Below are 18,938 nucleotides of genomic sequence, written 5' to 3' on the forward strand. Positions count from 1 at the left end.
GAATTGTGGGTACATAGAAAGGGTAACTAAATACAGTGTAAAGAGCTCAGCACCATGACAATATTTCAACCCAGACTAATATACATAAAACATTTCATTATTATTACCGAATTGTAGTAGCTATAGACAGTATCGGTACTATACAAAATATACAAATACAAACCCTACCTAGTCAACGGTGTCTACGAACTGTTTGCTTCTTCAGACATTGAACAAATTCTTGTATATAATGTACATACCCCACTTACACGCACAAAATGATCAACAGTAAAACCTAATTACAAAAAAGAATGGAGAAAAGGTCGATAACTAATTTACAAAACGGCAAGGGAATATACATTAAGTCATTATCTCATTGTCTAAAATTTGTGTTCAAAGTTCATTGTTCATTCTGCCAGTTAAAATGGTAAATAGATACATTTTGCGAAAAGTTTAATGCACCTCTATACTCAACTCAGTGCTATCAATTTTGTTTTTCGTCGAATTTCGTCGGTGAAGGTTAAACGTGGTTAAGGTCTTTCACCGTAGTGTCTTCAGTTTGGGAAAATATTACATACGATTTTCTAATAACCGATCCATGCGATTGGTTATTTATCTAAGACGCTAAGAAAGAAAAATAATTATTTTCATCTCACTCAACAATTTTATATATATACTTTTCGCGCTATAATCGTTCATTTTTCGCTTTAAACTGTACACCGATTACTTTTGAGTGTGTTCTTTGACGCAAATACACGCGAGTTAATGTGAGTGAATCCGATGAAACTGAAACAGCTGACTTTAGTGGTGTAGGAGGTAAAATTGTGGATTCAATATTTTCATTGAGCTTTCAGTATAAATTTGCTTTTGTTGAAAGTGACATTGTTTTTTCTTGTGGTCGTGCGAGAGAAATTTTGATTGTAATAAAATCTGTTGTCGATATTTATAGTGGGAAAAACAAAATTGTTTTGAATCGAATTTATCACACTGCATTAAGCTTTCGCGTGCACTCTAAAGTGTTTTTGGCATTGTGAATTCTAATTTCGTCATTCAACGAAATTACATCGAAATGATAAAAAGTTGCTCAACAATCAAAAACAATTTCCATTATTTTGACAACATTTATGAACTAAAAGTGGTACAAAGAATAAAGATAAACAATAAAATTGACCTGAAACGAGAGTGAAACAAAAATTATAAAAACGAAAACGCTATCCCGAAATTGGAAAAATAATTAAAATGCAAAATCAGATTAATTTACAACGCGGTGACGCTGTATTTTTTGATGGAATGTGCTACTACTATCAGCTAGGACATCCAATCATGCCGACTGCTCAGTCTCTGGTTGGTCCGACGTACCGTCACCATCCGACAAAGACAATGGTTCGGTCCGCCGTCAAGCCACCATCACTTTGGACGACGGTTGCTACAGTACCTTGGATTAATCCATTGGCAACGAATGCTGGTAAGTAAACAAAGTAAATTTGTTTTTCAATTAAATTTACTTAGTAAATGAATTGCTGTAACCTTCTGCCTCAATGTTGAAATATAATTTCAACAAAGAAAGTTTGACTGACTCATGGTTTTTTCAATTTGAAAACAATTTTGTCGACTGATATGAACGAAACGTCTGGCTTAGATTATGATAATGTTCAATAGCAAACTGGCTAATTTATTGTCATAGTCAATATGTAAATGAACAGAATTGCAGATAATCCAATGCGAGATAATTGGTCGGGGGGTTTTTTTTTTGTTGACAATGAAGTTACGATTCAGTTAGCCTGACGAAATTTGGAACTATTTGACGAAATTCTGGAATTTTTCCGTTAAAATTGTTAATCATAAGACTCGTAAATTTTCAAAAAAGAAAAAAAAATTGCTTGTTTTCGCATCGAGTTCAATGTTGTTTACATTTTGTTATATTATTGTTAACTCGTGTTGCATCTCATTATACATATAATATGTGTGTGTATTGACAACGTCGCAAAAAAAACCATACCATTACCCCACGTGCACTGAACTTGTTGATTAAATTTCATACAGACACGATGCTATTCATACGGGCTCTGTACATATGCATATATATATATACATATAATAATGTGCGCAGGGTGTTCCATTCATTTTGATTCGAGACAAATGAATAAAGACTGTGTGTATTGATGTAGACGACGGGTATTATTGAAATATGAAAGTTAATGGATCGTGTAATAATATATAGTAGCTGGAGTGTTGCTTATTTTTATTTATTTCTTTTTCTTTTTCAATGTTGAATAAAGACTATGACCCGCCGATAGAATGGTGGTGGTGAGAGCGGAGCTTTTCGGAATGTTTTTTTTTGTATTTTTTATTTTGGTAATGTCATTATACGGTCGCTTTGATTCGGGGTGGGCTGTGCATGCATATATTTGTACATGCAAATATAATATAAAAGATGGATCTTCCTATGTTTTGGGTTCATTAGTATTTTTCGCGCAACACATTGTCTTCTCTATATAAATAAAACTCAAGATGAAATTCAATTTTATTTCTTTCATTGATGTGTCGAACGAAAACAAAAAGAAGCGCTTGTCTGGCGTCGGTTTTTATTTACTTTTATCTGGTGAGATCTCACGTTATTATAATGTGAAATAGCGAAAATTTTCAGTTAATTTAATAAAAGGAATCAACACTCTGTGTGCTAGTATCATATATGCATACAATGTAAGCTAAACAACACACGACAGTCACATTGAACACGTTTGAGTTTGAAGGATCACTTCCCATTGATACTTTTTCGTAAAACGTATTGCGCATCGAAATTTCAAGAAATGAATCGAAATAAACACATCTCTCCGCTGGCTCTGCGTCATGTTTTATTTTACGTTTTTTCATAATAAAAACGACAAAAAGGTGATAAGGTAGAATTCAAAGTAAAATCGCTGTTGTTCAATTCACTTTTGTCTTATTGCATTTATTTTGAGTCACTTTTCGTATTATATATATAACGTGGTGCGCGTTTGCGGTGTATTTAGCGGTCTTTTATTGTTGTTGTTTTCACTTCGTAATGTGACTCATTTTGCTCTTAATTTTGTTTGATTTGGTGTCGACACTGTAGTGTAACTGTTGGAGTTACATTGAACTGCCCGATCGTAATGTCACATAATAGAATTTGGAAAGGAATACGATCGAATTGGAGAGAATGGAGTCTAGCTGCAGACCTCGGTCTGCAATCTAGGCATTTCGGAGATAGTATAAATGCTTTGAATTGTAATATTGTATCATGCGCACATTTTTGCCTTTAACAACAAACATCTAGCCATAAACACTTATGGAATAAAAGCGAAATGTAAACAACAATATTGACGACGACGTAAAATTAGCGATGTTTCTGAATGATCGAACCACAAAATTCTGAATTTTTCTATTTTTATTGAGTAAATATGAGGTTTTTTTGTTTGGTTAATTGCTCTATCTGTAACATTGAATGAACCGATAAAATTGAAACGCAATTAACAGTTCGCATGGAATTATTTTTCAACAATTTTCCGCAGTAGTCACCGCTCGTTTTGTCTTACGTCCGACAACTAGGACGTCTAGATTAGATAACGTGAAGAAGAGAGGTGTGTCAGGAGGGGCGCGTAATCATATTTTATATAGTTCGGTGACGTTACTACAAGTGGCTGTATCACAATAGTTTATTAAAAACGTTGGACCTGTACGAGTCACAGCGTACATGTAACATGTAGGAGTGGTATAGTACCATCGTAGATGTCGTACGTAAATTGTACGGTTCTCACATATTGTAATGTAGACAATACTGTCCATCTGTAATTCCAAAAGAGAACTCTTTCGTGATCGATGCGTTTATCTTGGAAACCTTTTAATCATAATTTTTGTAATAGTTTCAAGAACAATTTCGAAAATAACAGAAAATATCTCTAATTTGGACTATAGCCTGTTAAATGCTTATCCAATTCAATTTACCAACGTCGCTCAGTAACATTAATCTAATTATAGACCAACAGTTTAACAATTAATTAATTTGCATACTCCCTAATTGAGCACACAATATTTTTGTCCGGTAATTTCAACTGCTGTTTTATTACTCGGTGGGCACATTCGCTCATAAATTATGCATCTCATATCATAGCGCAGTCGATAACTAATCAAATCGACAACGAAACCTGAATATCGTAACATCACCGGATTACCTAACATCGAATAGGAAAATAAAATAAAACATTCAAATAAAGAAGTTTTTTTTTTTATTTAAGTCGAACACACATAACGCGGAAATGAGACCGCGTGCCAAACTATAAAAAAGTATTTGTGTTGGTATCAAGAGAGTGAAGTGGTTATGGGAAAATCAAAAGTGATTCATTGCGTCAAGTCAGATAAAATTTTTTAGAGAAATTTTTATATGATTGGATTTCTGTTAAAACCGAATGTGGGTTATATTTGATCATTGAAACTTCTTTTTTTTTAACATTTCATTTCGTGGTATATTTTTATTCACTCCGATAGTCTTAACATGAATTTAACTCAGTTATGTTTTAATTCCTTAAAATTTATTGCTCATTTAGTGCTGACCAATACCAATGTGATGATGAAATTATAGAGTGTATTTAGGTGTGACGTAAAAATGGAGGTATATATTTCGACTGATTACAGAGGATTGCACGTTCGTGTTTTTGTTGTTGTTATAAAACGTGTTAAAGACATTTTTTTGTTTCATTCCAAGCTGTATACAGATTGAAACATAAAAATCGTTGCGATGGCTAGCATAAAAATGTAAGCCAAACAATACGCAGAAGAGGTGCGTGAATAGCAATCGCACCAGCTCGTAATTGGCGTGTAATTTATTCATTGCGAGCTATAATTTTGTTTCGATTATAAATAATTTAGCAACTGAAATAAATCAATCTCACTATACCTGTGCACCAGTTGCGAGACGCAAATCATGACTATAATTTGTGGTTATCTGGTATTTATTAGCATTATTCTCCTTTTGTGATAATAAAAGGAGAAACTGATGCGGGGTACCACAAAAATTTATGACATTGTTTGTGGGACCTCAAACTTCGAAATTGAGGTTTACAATTTTCATCGTCAACATCGCAGAGTCAATGCACGAGTCTCGAACAATCCGGTTTATTACCTTAAAACGTCCAAATGAGGCATATTAAACGAAATGATGACACAGATTTTTCAGACTAATAACAGATTTAAATACTGTTGTATCCAGAGTGGTAGAAAAAATGGGATTTTCAGTAATGTTAAGGTCATAAAACGGCAATTTCAAATTTTAGGTTTTTTTTTTACCCTCAATTAGTAGACTGGTTGCAGTTTATTATTATTTATCTGTCTAGAACGATAATCTCGAGCTTATCCCTCTAGGGAGTTTTTGTTTATCTCGACATATCTGTTCTCGACAGATAAAATATGATATGCACCTATTGCCAGACTGTTATTTTGACGTGTAGGCATTATGGCCCACGCCTTCGGCTAGGGCAATAATGTCCTACACGTCAAAATACCAATCTTGGCAACAGATGCATAATATATATTATTCGTTTGAAACACAGCATTTCAGAAGATAACAGCCTTCTTTCACAAATTATAATTTCGCAGTATATTTATACAGATCCCATAATTACGATCAAATGAATTGGGAAAATTTTCCAGAAGGCAGACGAGTTTTATTTACCAAGTCTCGTCGATACATTTATTTTCCATACATGTACATACTCATAAAACAGGCTGATTGAGACGAAGAAGACCTACTCTATTAGCTTGGATATTCGTCGGTGTCTGTCATAGTATTTCTATTACACAAAGAACTTTTACTTTTCTCCAAGAGCAATTCAAATTTCATGTCATCTAAATAACATTAAAACTTTTTCAGTCAGTCATCGTGAATCTTTATGAGACTTCTGCCACGAAGCATTCATACAAGACACAAAGAGAGAGAGAGAATAAGGACTGTCAATTCTGTTACATTATATTGACATTGTCGGTTCTTATTATTCTTTAACAGGACAAATTCTCTATCTTCATTTGTATTGTACATTTGGCTGTTTTAACCGCCACATTAGCTCAAGCTCATTGTTTTGTCTTCGCCGTCTATAACAGATGTTACAACCGTCTACAACATGTCGCGTCAGACTATACGGTTCAAAGCCCTCAACAATAAAAAAACCTTCACAGAAAAGTAGCCAAAATATTATATGGCGTCAAGAGCTGTTCCCGTCTGTACATTAACAGAGCGGTTAGATTTTTAATCCTTAAAGAAGATAATAAGATTTGGTCATTTTGCAAAGAATTTTGTTTTAAACAATGTACGACCGTTTTGCCAGAAGGACAAGACCATAAAACCGAATTCATTTACACTTCATTTAAGAGTGGTAATTATTATTTTCGGAAAGCACAAAAACAAGATTGTCGCTGACCGTTTTGTAAAACACCTATACACCAAACATCTGCTGGTTCAACTATCGTATTTCTGTGCAAAAAGTGTACCTTCTAAATGAACTACCTGCCGCGGCACATGCTCATATTACCACGATTATCGTTATGTTCGTCTGACGAGCACATCTATATCACCCAATAGTTCTGATTTCTGTGTATTTTCTCACGCGATTCCGATAATTTCGTATAATGCTTATCAGCCTGTTCGCTATCAGCCGTCATCGAAAAGTCTAATAATATTTAACTACCCACAATTTGTGTATTCCCAGATCAACATGACAAATAATTTTGAAACAACAATGATTACATCTACAAATTTCTGAAAGACTCAATAAATTTCTTAAAATTAAAACATGATTCAGATAAACTATAAAAGATTCACGAACACGGTTGATTAATTAATGTACTTCGGGCTATACCTACCTCAATGTGGAACAGCTGTGAAGAGTCTCGGTTAAGTAAATCCACTCACACATAGGAGATGTACACACATTGCACTGTACTTGAAAATATGAGTTTTTTTTAAGTATCAGAGAACCACATGGTTACTGTACTTATCCCCACCAAATTATTTCCACTGAAGCATCGTAGTTTCCCCGATAAAACACTTGTTTACCTTTCGCTCGCACATATTCGCTCGTCGGGGCATGTCAACAGAGACGGAACAAAATGTGGAGCCGACAGAAATGCTTGAAACCGTTGTGCGACAGAGAAACAGCAACCGATCGATACACATGCAAAGGTATGAGTCAACGAAATAACCACGCGAAAAGATACTTTTAACAATCGTACCATCTGAGAAACGTTTTCAGTCTTAAAAAAACGCAGAACAGGATCAGACGAAATTGTGTTCAATTTCATGGAAAAAGAAAATTAAATTTTTTGTTGTTGTACATTTGAACTTCATCTAATCACTGAAATAGAAAAGTTTATTTTTATCAAATCGATTTTCGTGAAAAGTTTATACACACAGAGAGCACACACCGTGTGTGCGTGAAGTTGAGTCGTGATTATTATTTTTTTACAATAAAGAATGGATGAATCGAACCGTTGCATCATATTCTCGCGAATCGTGCCGGCTATTTTCGGACAATTTAAAAAACAATTGATCAATCGTAATGTAAAGGACAATTCGTTTTGAAACGAGTGTTAGAAAGAAAAAAAAAATTGAAACTTTGTATGCGGTCAATGGCATTGAACAGAAATCAATCAGAGGACATTTGATGAAATAGATGAGCATAATTGAGTGATAAATGCCAATGGTGTGATATTGATTAAGAGTCAAAGTTGAAAGTGAAGCAAAGCCGAGCGAATTGAAATCGTTGAACAGTTGAGAAACTTTTGGAAAACTGCAGCAGCTGAAATTTTTAAACTTTTTTTTTTTGGCTGAAAGACACTGAAAAAGAAGACGAAGTGAAAACATTTTTTTTTGTTCAATTTCTGGTATCGTTGTATTGTGTAATAGTGCGCGCAATATATACTATAACATACCAACGGACTGACGTGTATGTATAATATACACACGATATAATACTTCTCATCCCAAATACAAAACAGTTGAGTATCAGCATTACGGTACGGAAGAGGCATTTCTGAACCGCCTGGGTCTCCAATCAATATTACAAAAAAATATCAATCAAATCACATTTTACTGCGCTAAATGTCGGATGTGCGAAATTTCAATTTTTACATAATTCGAAATATATTTGTAAATGCAACAATTCAATTCAATTGGAAAGTTTCGTGTTATATTTGATTTGTACCACGTTGATACATTGCCGAAAAATAAAATAAAAACGTGAATGCTAGCAAGGTGCTGTCAACTTTTGTATCAGTGAAAGTGTGTCACGTTGAAATACTATACATAACAAAACCAAAATCAAAATTAAAGAAAAATAAGAGAAAAAAAAATCAGAAAAAAAAGAAAAAGTCTTGCAGAGAGTCATACGAAACATTTTTTTTTAAATTTTTGATCTGCACAAACAGTGTATGTGTGTTAACCTGTTCAAATCAGTGGTGTGAACGCATTATAAAATTTAAGAGAAAAAAAGCATCTACTACATAATCAACAATGGATACGTTCGAAATCAGTCCATATATCTATCTTGTACCATTGGGATTATTGCTTTTCGTATTCATTAAAAAGCTACGACTATGGCAATATCCAAACAGTAAGTATAGTTATTTCAAATAAAAGTTACAGCTGTCTGTGAGGCACATATTTGGAATGTTTGTCTGCATAAAGTATAAAAATAACGAAAGCCACACAATTTATTTAGCCTTTGTCTCGGTTATTTTTAAAATTTAATATTCATTTTGGTAAAAGACTGTAACGTTAGACAACTGTTTTCTTAAACAAACAAGTCCATTAAAACCAGACTGCAAATTAATTTACTTTTTGGTGCCGCATTACCACTAAACAAATATACTGAAATGAAATTAATTTTTCTTTGTTGTTGTTGCTGTACTTGTCGGAAAATTAATCAATCGACAACATCGATCGGTTTTTTTTTTGGTGAACACTCCTCTCGATTTAGATATACGAACAAAAAACTGAAACGCAGGAAAAACTGAAATTTTCCGATAATATTGATAAGCAGACATGTGTTTTACGTATATTAGCCTAGCTAAGTCAACAATAATCGCATTGACGCAGTTTACACACGAAAAAAAAGCAGAGAGAACGAATAACAAGTAACTATCGCTGGTTAAATTAAAAAATCATTCAATTTTTGTTTGCCTTATGGTACCTCTTAACACATGTTCAAATGCTTATTGAACTGAGCGCTGAGCACGTGTTCGATGTATTAACCACGTGTATTTTTTTATCCCAGCGACAACTGTTTTTTAGTCCTGTCCTTCCGTAATAACAATAGAAATTTCAATTATTTTTGATGACTTAAACAATTTCCATTGATGGAATTCTTAAAGTAAAAGTCCTCGGAGAAGCCAGACACTTCAATTTGCAATCTACTGCGGTCTGATGGTCTATGGAACCAAAGTAAATAAGTTGATTGAAATTCGATAACTGAATGATGGAAGGCCTCCGTTTTTTTTTTTAATTTTATTTAATTTAGTCACCTCATGAAGTTTTCTCCCACGTAATCGAATTTTACTCACACGCACATTACACACAACCTTGAGGTATAGAGAAATTGAAAAATTTATACTTTATGACGTGTCGATATGTATAGAGACATTGAAAAGTTGGTTAGAACAAAAATATTTACAGAAAATTACACTGTTCAATTCACTTCAGTTATATTGGAAGATTTTACTGAAGAAAAAAAAATGTATGAAACGCGAGCGGACATGCAACATCGGACTGTATTAATTTGAAGAGAAAAAAAAGAAAAGAAAATTGAAAATGTCTCAATGCAGATGCAAATATACACACAGCTTCTCGTTAAGACTGTTAGAAATGTTTCTGCAGTGTCAAGGCTTTTACAACTTAATTGGTTTAACGTATCCAATTAACAGCATGCAGACGTGACGTCATGCCATTCTGGCTATGATTATCACATAACGAAAGTTTATTGTACGTTGATTGTGCTCAATTTTTGTGACACAACAAAAAATAAATAAAAATGCGAAGCTGTAAAACTTGCGATAAGAATTCTTCTACGGAAAAATGAGCAACAATTTTTCTTTCGATTTAACTTTGTTGTTAAGGATGTTGTTTAGGCTCAGCTTCCGCTAATGACATTCTGCAGATGTTAACATTGTACTAAATGAATATTCAAACAATTCAAATTATCTGTTTTTGTCTAATTCGTTCGTTCTTTAATTCGATATTCCGTTGACATCACAAACTTACGTCAAACCACTATAAATCGTTATCTCATTTTTAAAGCACCACGAAAACCGCTTATCATTCGATGGTTGTGTGATTTTTTTTTTCTCTTGTTTCTGCTTCATTTTCAAATTCCCATGAACTGTTCGCACACTCGTGCACACATACACACACACATCTGATAAGAGGAACTAAAAAAATGTGACTATTCCCTATCTTCTTGCGTCTTGAATGTCACGTTGTGATGTTGTCATCCATTAATCAAATCATCGTATAAGGTACAATAAGTTATTATCGCATAGGAAAATTCTGAATTATCAGCAAAACTCTTTGTATTTATGAGCACACGTTTTTACACTCACTAAAGAGAGGAATATGAGATGAGTCTGTTGTACGTAATCGTAGCATAATAATGCGCCAATACATACGCTATGATGCCCTAACACTAACATTTTGCGTATAATACAAGAACAATAAAATTATTTTTTTATTAATCAGCTTACGCATCAACGAAACGGTATTCGATATCCTGTATGCGATAGCAGCGAGCTCATAGTACATTTTGTCATTGATATTAATGTAATACTTTAATAATGATCAGTTGACCGTATTCCAAAACATTCCAGTCATGTCGTAGTATTTTCACTTATCTTACATTGAAAATTTGTAATCGATATCTTTCATCTTTTATTGAAATATAAAATTGATTAAACATTACGTTAAGTGTGTTGCTAAGAACCGAGTTTTTTTTAACACACTTATCAACCGAATTCAATTTTTTTTTTCTTACAAACAGAAATGTGTTCCAATGAGGAAGTTATTTTAAATAACTTTTGTAAATAAACCACCTAAACCGTGTATATGATGGAATCGATCTTCAGTTTGATTTTTTTTTACTTCTTCTTCTTCTGTTAAGAATATTTCTGTTGATGTTGACTGAATGTTTGATTAACGTACGTTTCCTTGGGTCTATTATTGTTGTAATAATTGAATTTATAGAAATGATTTAATGCAAAATATGGCACTGTAAACGAATCTATACAAATAGAGATGACGTGGTTTTTCTATTCGTGTCATTTATGAAAGGTGTGACATCAAAATGATCGTTGATGAGAGTAGTGATGTATTCATAATAATGTTATTTATGGATGAGCAAACATTTTTGAAAACAACATTTTCGACGTGTATCCATCCACTCTAGGCTTAAACGTTGACTTGTCTTCGAAATCAATATGGAAAATGTAAATTAAAATATGTGGTTTATCAATTGGCCGAAGGGGATGCGGACTCGATGTTCTTTAAAAGAAGCATGAAGACAATAGGTGACCGAATTTACGGATCTTTTTAAATAGAAAATTGTCTCTCTTCAACCGATTAATGTTTTGGTCATGTTCTATATTTGACATACAGTTCAGTCCTGTGCCTCGGCCATGTCTTTCACAATTACGAAATGTTTAAGCTAAACAACTCTCTCTTTTTACGAAAGTACTGCTTCGATATTTCCTCAAGACAAGTGGCAGCACTGCCGGAATTGGTCGTAATTTTTATGTGGAAAAGTCCTGAAATCGGAATTCGGTAAACTGTAAAACTGAAGATCAACAAATTATGGTCAGATTGTCGCAAAATAAATTGCATTTTTATCAGTTTCAACTGAAATCGGAATTTAAGAAGCAGTTCATTCATTTTCGATTTTCTAATCCACCGTGCAACCGGTCAATTTCAAATAAAACCGAACTGATATGTAAATAGTTTAACTTACAGTTGAAGGTACCAGTTCTTTGCAATGGTAACAACTTTCTTCAAGTGCATATATATAGATGGCTATAAATATATTACATCCATTTGGCGCCATTACACATTTTTTTTCGTTTTCGTTTTAAATATCATAATTTCAACGAAAGGCAGAGACTATGCTGTGACTATGTAATGCAACAATAATTATTTCTCTGCTGATGTTAATGATTTTGTAAAAAAAAAACTCCCACAATCGAAAGTGAGAGGTCAATGAAATAACTGGCTAAATGAAAATGCATTTTATAAAGAAAGTTGCACAAAAAATAAATTATTAATAAAACGAAGCAAAGACGAAGGAAGGAAAAAAAAGTTAGCAAAAAGATGTTATACGTAAAATGTGTTATTTCACATCATTTTTTCTGTCTTCTCTTCGCATCTAAGTTATACGTAATTTTTTAAAAGTCTTGCATGATGATATACCTTCTCTACCAGATTTATTATTTCATTTTAACCACATAGTAAAGGTTGATAAATGAGCAGCTGATGGATACTTTCACTGCTCGAGTTGGCATTTGAACAAGTTTTTGTTTGTTTGTCGTCTCCAATAAATGCGATAAAAAAAAGTGAACAAGAAATCTTTTCTTCTTGTGTTTACCTATCGGGTGTGTAGAAACGAAAATCGTCTTTATCGTGTGTTTCTCGCACAGCGATATCTTAACATTAATGCATTCAAATTCTCTTTTTTTATGTTAAGGTCTTATGATTGTAAATGTTTTTTCTTCTTCTTCTTCTTCTGCTGCTTCAGTTGACGTAGCATTAGATAATGTTTTATGTAAACAAATTAGTTAAAAATAAAATTTTGTTTTTCAGCTCTAAATAAATAACGTCATGAGACTTTGTTATGCTTCAGTATGAATTTACAGAATATGAAAAAAAAAGAATTCAGTTTTATAGATTAACAGACCACGTGGTTAATGTTGTTCAGTTGGGTTTTATTATTAGAAATTATAATTTGGCTGAAAATATCCGTCTATACTTCTAATGATTCGCTATACATTCAGTTCAGATGAATTTTCAATTTTTTTTGTCAATTTTGACTGCGTTTGGGAATACATTTGGCAGAGATAACTTAAACGTCGTAGACTAAACAATAATTTGATGTACATAGAATTGAATGTCCCCAATCACCTAACTTATCTCAATATTTTTATTTAGTCTTTCTAGCATACTCTCAATGCTTTCTAATTAGTTCCTGATAAAGTACCATTATCATCTTCTTAAACTTTTCTTTTCTCACTTCGGTCGTAAACGACTAGTCCCAGATAAATTCATTAAACTCCGGCATTTTAATCGAATACGGAATACCACCTCCCTCTCAACACAAAATCGTGCTGATTAATTTTTGTGCTTCCAAAACCCATATATACACATTTGCTCGGCTCGTAAAACATTCATTGACTCATAAACTAAATGCATGCGCGAACGAATAACATTTTCGGTTAAAAGTTTTTTTTTCTCCTCTTCATCATTTATTTTATGAATCAAGAAACAAGAAAAGTGAACGCTCCAAACATTCTTATTTCGCATTACTCATTTTACAAAAAAAAAGTTGATAAGCATTCCATGTGGAAATTTAATCTTTGCGTGCTCTGTGTACTAACTGGTTCTCATTTTAAAAATTGTTTAGACTTTAGTTTCTTTTTTGCTGTTCCAGTTAAAAAATTTATGCGTTTCAATTCGGATGTTGCTGTTGTCTTTTGCATTTTTCAGAGTTTCTCATTGCAAAGCTTAAAAAACGGGAGACAAAGAAGAAAAAAGAAAAATAACTAGTACCACTCCCAGACTGTAAATATGAGTCCAAGAGTGTGTAACTGAATCGGTGTACCAATTGCTAGTGCACATCCTGCGATGCATACAAGCTTCTTTCGTAGTGTGAGGGAAATGAGCGCGGGCAAAATGAAATTGCAAAAACATGTGGTTCTAAATACTTGTGTCATGTAGTCATAGCTGATTTTCCTCGTCTATTTTCGTTAAAAACAGTTTGCTTAAAAATTTAAATAAAAAATTATTCTATTTCGGTTATATGTGTTTTGTCTGCACCGACAAAAATTCAATTGAAATGTAAACATATGTGCGAAAAAACGCATTCAGCTACACATTTTATTTATCATTTTTGTCCCGTGCAAGCACAGAAAATCTGCTAGATCATAGCCGCTTGAAACTTTACGAATTCGAATCCTTACCGGATGCTGGCTGAGTGTACCTGAATAAAGCGAAGTACCTGAGTGTGGAGAGTATGATAAAAATGTAAAAAAAAAAACAGAAAAAAAATCAGAATTTTGTAGTTTTAAAAAATAGGTCTGGTACTGTTGAGTTGAATTTGATGCAGGATTTGTGTATCCGGTGACTTTTTTTAGGCAGACCATTTATGTTTTCATATTGCTCAAATTTAATGTTACCAGACTATTGCATTCAAATGAATAATATTCGGTCCCGAAAAATCACGAGACAAAAAAACCGACGTAGAAATGATTTTTAATTTTTGCTACCTCCTATTGTAACCGTTTTCACCTTGTATTCAATTTTCACCTACGTACTTGTTTCTCCATTTAATACAAGACGAAAATCGCACATAAATCAAAATATTTTATTTAAAAAAAAAAAAAAATTAATTTAAACAATTACAATTCAGTTTTATTATCTCGCTTATAATATCAAAACGACACCTAGTTAATGAAATTAAATTTGAAAACTTTTAGAAAACATCACGTTTTCACTATAAAAGCACGTTCTAGGTTAAATCTAAATTACTCACTCTGTTATTTAATTTTTTTTTCGTCGTCGTCGTCAATTAATTCAATATACGTAACTAATGCCCATTATAGCATTTGCAAACACTGACTTCTCATATTTATTAAAGTTTCAAATTATTCTTCTTCTTTTTTTTAAATGTCTTATGACTTACTAAGTACATCTCGTATTACGTTTCATTACACAGTCGTAATGTGCCTGTTGTTTACAATTCTACTTAATTTGAAAATTGTGTATTCTTCCAAGTACAATTTTTTAATTTTTATTTGAGACATTTTCGGTAATCAAATGTAACACGAACATGATTTATATACGTCTGAATATTATCTTTCCTGACCATAATATGACCTTTTTGTTATGAATATTTTGTTCAGGAATACACACGTATTCTTAATGCAACAATTTAATAAACTTACATCATTTGTAGGAAAATGTTACGTCCAACATCGTAATTACATAGAGGTTTTTTTTGTTGTTGTTGTAAAAAGCAACGGTTCGCGTTTATAGAGGTTTTTATCATGCATAACTTTCGATCATATAGCATTATATGGTTGAATCTGGTTATTAAAGTAAATTAACTAAAGTTACAAGTAAAAACTGATCTTAACTTTCAGTGTATCGTTAAACAATCAGAAGTGGAACAGTAACGCTCAACTGGAATATTATAAAGAATTTCTTCTTATCCAAAAATTAATTAAATTTTGAAATAAAAATTTCTACCACAAATTGATGATATACACAAAACGGTTCATTTTTTTTTAAATATGGGATCTGCGGATGTTTGTTGTGTGTGTAGTGATTATCGAATCGTTTGGTAAGGTCAATAGAACTTAATTCTTTTCAGATATTTTTATTCAAATTTTTCGTTCTACAGAAAAAGACTCGATGTACCTAGACTGCGATCATTATTTTGTTTGTGCGTTTGTTGTTGTTTTTTCTCTCGTCTTATTCTCTCATACAAACAAGTTTCATTATTATCAGAATTCGAAAAAAAATTCTTTCAGCTAATTAATAGTAGAACGTAATTTCCGTTAGAGTTCGTTCCATTGTTCGATTGATAAAACTATTTAGAGGAATTTCATTCTATAAATCGTTCTCGTAATTCACGTAATTGATTCCATTTAATTGGAAAGGGCCGGGATTTTTTCTTCTTCTCTTTTATGGAGCAACCTCATTAAACATTTATGTAGAACAGTGGAAAACCACATAAGCCAGTTCGATTTTTGTACGTAAATTGTAGAAAAAGATTCTTCGCGTTTATGAAGCGCCAGATCTGTATATCATTATCATAGGTAAAATGATGATAACAGGAGGCGTTGCACTTACCCTTTGTGGGTGGAAGCAACACTAACTGTTTTAGTATCTTAAATATTTTTTAATAAAGGCGCCCACAATGATTCACCATAAAATAGAATTTTGTTTATCAGAGATGATGAATCAGATTCCTATATTTAAGAAAATGGGTGGGCTGATGCTTTTGTTAATTTTGTATGCGAACATTATTTGGTCATAACACTCTCCACTCGATATATCTCTTCCAAATATCATGGTAATTAGTCTAATATCGTTACACACAGTGGGAATTATACATTATCTTCACAAACTGATCTCAATCTCTTCTTCATTTCTCACATAATGAAATACCATTATGCTGACAACGACGAAGAAAACGGTTGTTAGGAATGTTACGGACAGAGAATTGCACATCCACACAACATTTTATTCGATTAATTCTACCTATAACTAATGATGTCACTTTAGCGAGCGAAATAAAAACAAAAATTATTCTGTTTTTTTGCAGATGACACACAACCAATTCAAAACGATTCATCAAACAACCAAACGGCATCCCGTTCATCGAATGGCAATGAACTGTACGACGTTCAAAGGAAACAATCATCATCGTCCAAATCGGTCATTTCTAAGCATCAGAAGCAGTCACAGATCCGTTCTGGAACGGGCACATTGAATAAACGTTCTGAGAAAATGATTAATCATCCATGGCTGTTGACGTCACTCAAAGGTCACACCGATCATGTGCTAGACATCGACTATTCCAGCAATGGGAAATATTTAGCTTCTTGTTCTCAAGGTATGTGTTGAATTTGCGGATGGGATGAGGATAGTAGGTTTAGAAGACGGTACAGATGAACAGATGTCGTTTACGTGTACGCTCCTGGCTAATTTATCATTGCTACCATTTGTGTCTGTTTCAGTGTTTAATTTTATGTAACATGGTTCGGAAGAGTCGCTTGTACAGACTGTCTCTTTCTCATTTCTGATCTTGGATTACGAAAGAACTTTTTTTTCGTACTGAATTCGTTTACGTACATTTTTGCTATCGTTTATTGTATTGCAAAGTTGCATCGATTGCATAATTAATTGATATTTATTCAATAATTCATCTATTTATACATACGTGTGTGTATGAAGTAATAATAATAAAAGTTTAATTGGATTCAATGTGAATTGAACATAAAATATCTCTCTGGTGAACTCAAAAAAAAACTGTACTACATTTCAGCAAGCCTTTCGGAGTGCAGGTGCTATTGGAAATCGAAGTTGTGAACAATTGCTATTATTTATTGGTTTATCTTTTGAAATTGTTTGCTCGCTGATCAATTCAATTTCAAATGATTTTTTGTTGTTGTTGTTGTTGTTGTTCTGAATTATTTTTGGTCGATTATGTTTTTCAACAAAACAAAACAAAAATGAAAAGAAACCCACAACCAAATATTTCTAATATAAATGTAATTTGACAAGAAATAAATTCCGCGCTGCCTAAATGACAATAGCATTCCAATACCGTTTACTAGATCGCTTCAATGATTTTGATAAATAATGTTACAGCCAACTTCTACAGGCACCCATAAATAAAATTCATTCCGAATGCAAATCTTTCTGAAAACATAGTGACAGCTTACATTGTAGGTATATTGTGTGCCTTGTAACTCTCTGTCTCTTTTATTTAATTTATTTGATTAGTAAACTTTCTGTTGAATATTGATATTTCCATGTACGGTTGCCTTTTTAATATGGAGTAATTGTCATGAGAATTTCGAAATGCTTCAACACATGGACCATGGGTACACACAGTAATAGGCATAAACCGTTTTTCGATATGAAAAACGTTTCTTTTTATGTCATTTTCAAATGCGAAATGTGCCAACGTTCTACTACTTAAGTTGTTTCAGTCGGAGCCTTCAATTTCATTATTTGTCTCATACTGATACCTGATACTTGTAACAGTCTCATTCAAAGAATGTTGAAGATGGATCCAGCAGATGGTCGGCGAATGGCTAAAAAACGGATTTAACTTCTGTCTAAAAGCAATTTTTCACAAAATTGTTGTTCCTGCCACTGCGGAAGGTAATTGAGTACCTGGCATTTAAGTTGTCATTTTGGCCATCGAAAATAAATTTGAGTTCTACATTGCATTAAAATCGATCTTTATTGCAGCAGCTGTTGTGCGACCCACCAATTTACTTTCGTGCTCTTTTTTTCTGTTTTCAATTTTCGCTTTCATTGTCAGTTACAATTCACAAGACAATAGCACATACGAATCGATTTTTTTTCTTGTTGTTGTTGTCTGGCTTGGTCCATAAAACTAATGAATCAGTGATTTCTAAACTTTTTCTTTCAAAAAAAAGTAAAAATTTCTTTAGACCAAATTCAACGAATTAACATCAAAAAACCGTGTCTCATGACCATTTGATTAGCAAGATTCGTTCTCTCTGCATGTAGATGAATGATGATCAATTCAGTTTTCCATTTCACTTCATATCTCAATATTATTTTTACTTTTTTTTTTGGGTTAATTGATCGTTATAATTGAACTGCCATCGTTCTGCAAACAGCATACACCTCGACATACGCTCAATCCAAACATCCGGTAAATAAAATTGCTGTTTTTTTATTATTATTTTCGTGTGTATGAATATAATCATATGCAACATGAACACAGATATAATATACATGGAGACAGATGGTTTTCAATTTAAGGCCTTATTTAGAAAAATTTGAACACAAATGTTAATTTACTCAGTCACGTTTCGTACGTATTATATCTCCTACTCTTCTCATTTTCCATTAATTTTTCATTTCGATGAATGGTGTGATGATGCAATAATTATTCTTTCTTCCATCATTGATAGTTCCAGACATCTTTTCT

General features: G+C 32.8%; 1 protein-coding gene across 5 annotated transcripts in view; it reads left to right on the top strand.

The window, feature by feature from the left end:
* The first annotated feature begins 440 nt into the window (after positions 1–440).
* The window catches only part of LOC119069911 (transducin beta-like protein 2), a 43,459-nt gene continuing 24,961 nt past the window's right edge, over positions 441–18,938 (top strand). Inside the window, exons 1-2 of one of the 5 annotated variants that reach the window (XM_037174122.1) lie at positions 441–1,444; positions 16,569–16,859. In XM_037174122.1, coding sequence (XP_037030017.1) covers positions 1,219–1,444; positions 16,569–16,859 — 517 coding nt within the window. In that variant the 5' untranslated portion in view covers positions 441–1,218. Of the gene's footprint in view, positions 1,445–6,771; positions 8,601–16,568; positions 16,860–18,938 lie in introns of those variants that run through there. The other 4 variants (XM_037174119.1, XM_037174120.1, XM_037174123.1 and 1 more) reach the window with 4 other exon arrangements.

Source organism: Bradysia coprophila (assembly GCF_014529535.1).
Source record: "Bradysia coprophila strain Holo2 chromosome X unlocalized genomic scaffold, BU_Bcop_v1 contig_416, whole genome shotgun sequence".
Lineage (NCBI taxonomy): Eukaryota > Metazoa > Arthropoda > Insecta > Diptera > Sciaridae > Bradysia > Bradysia coprophila.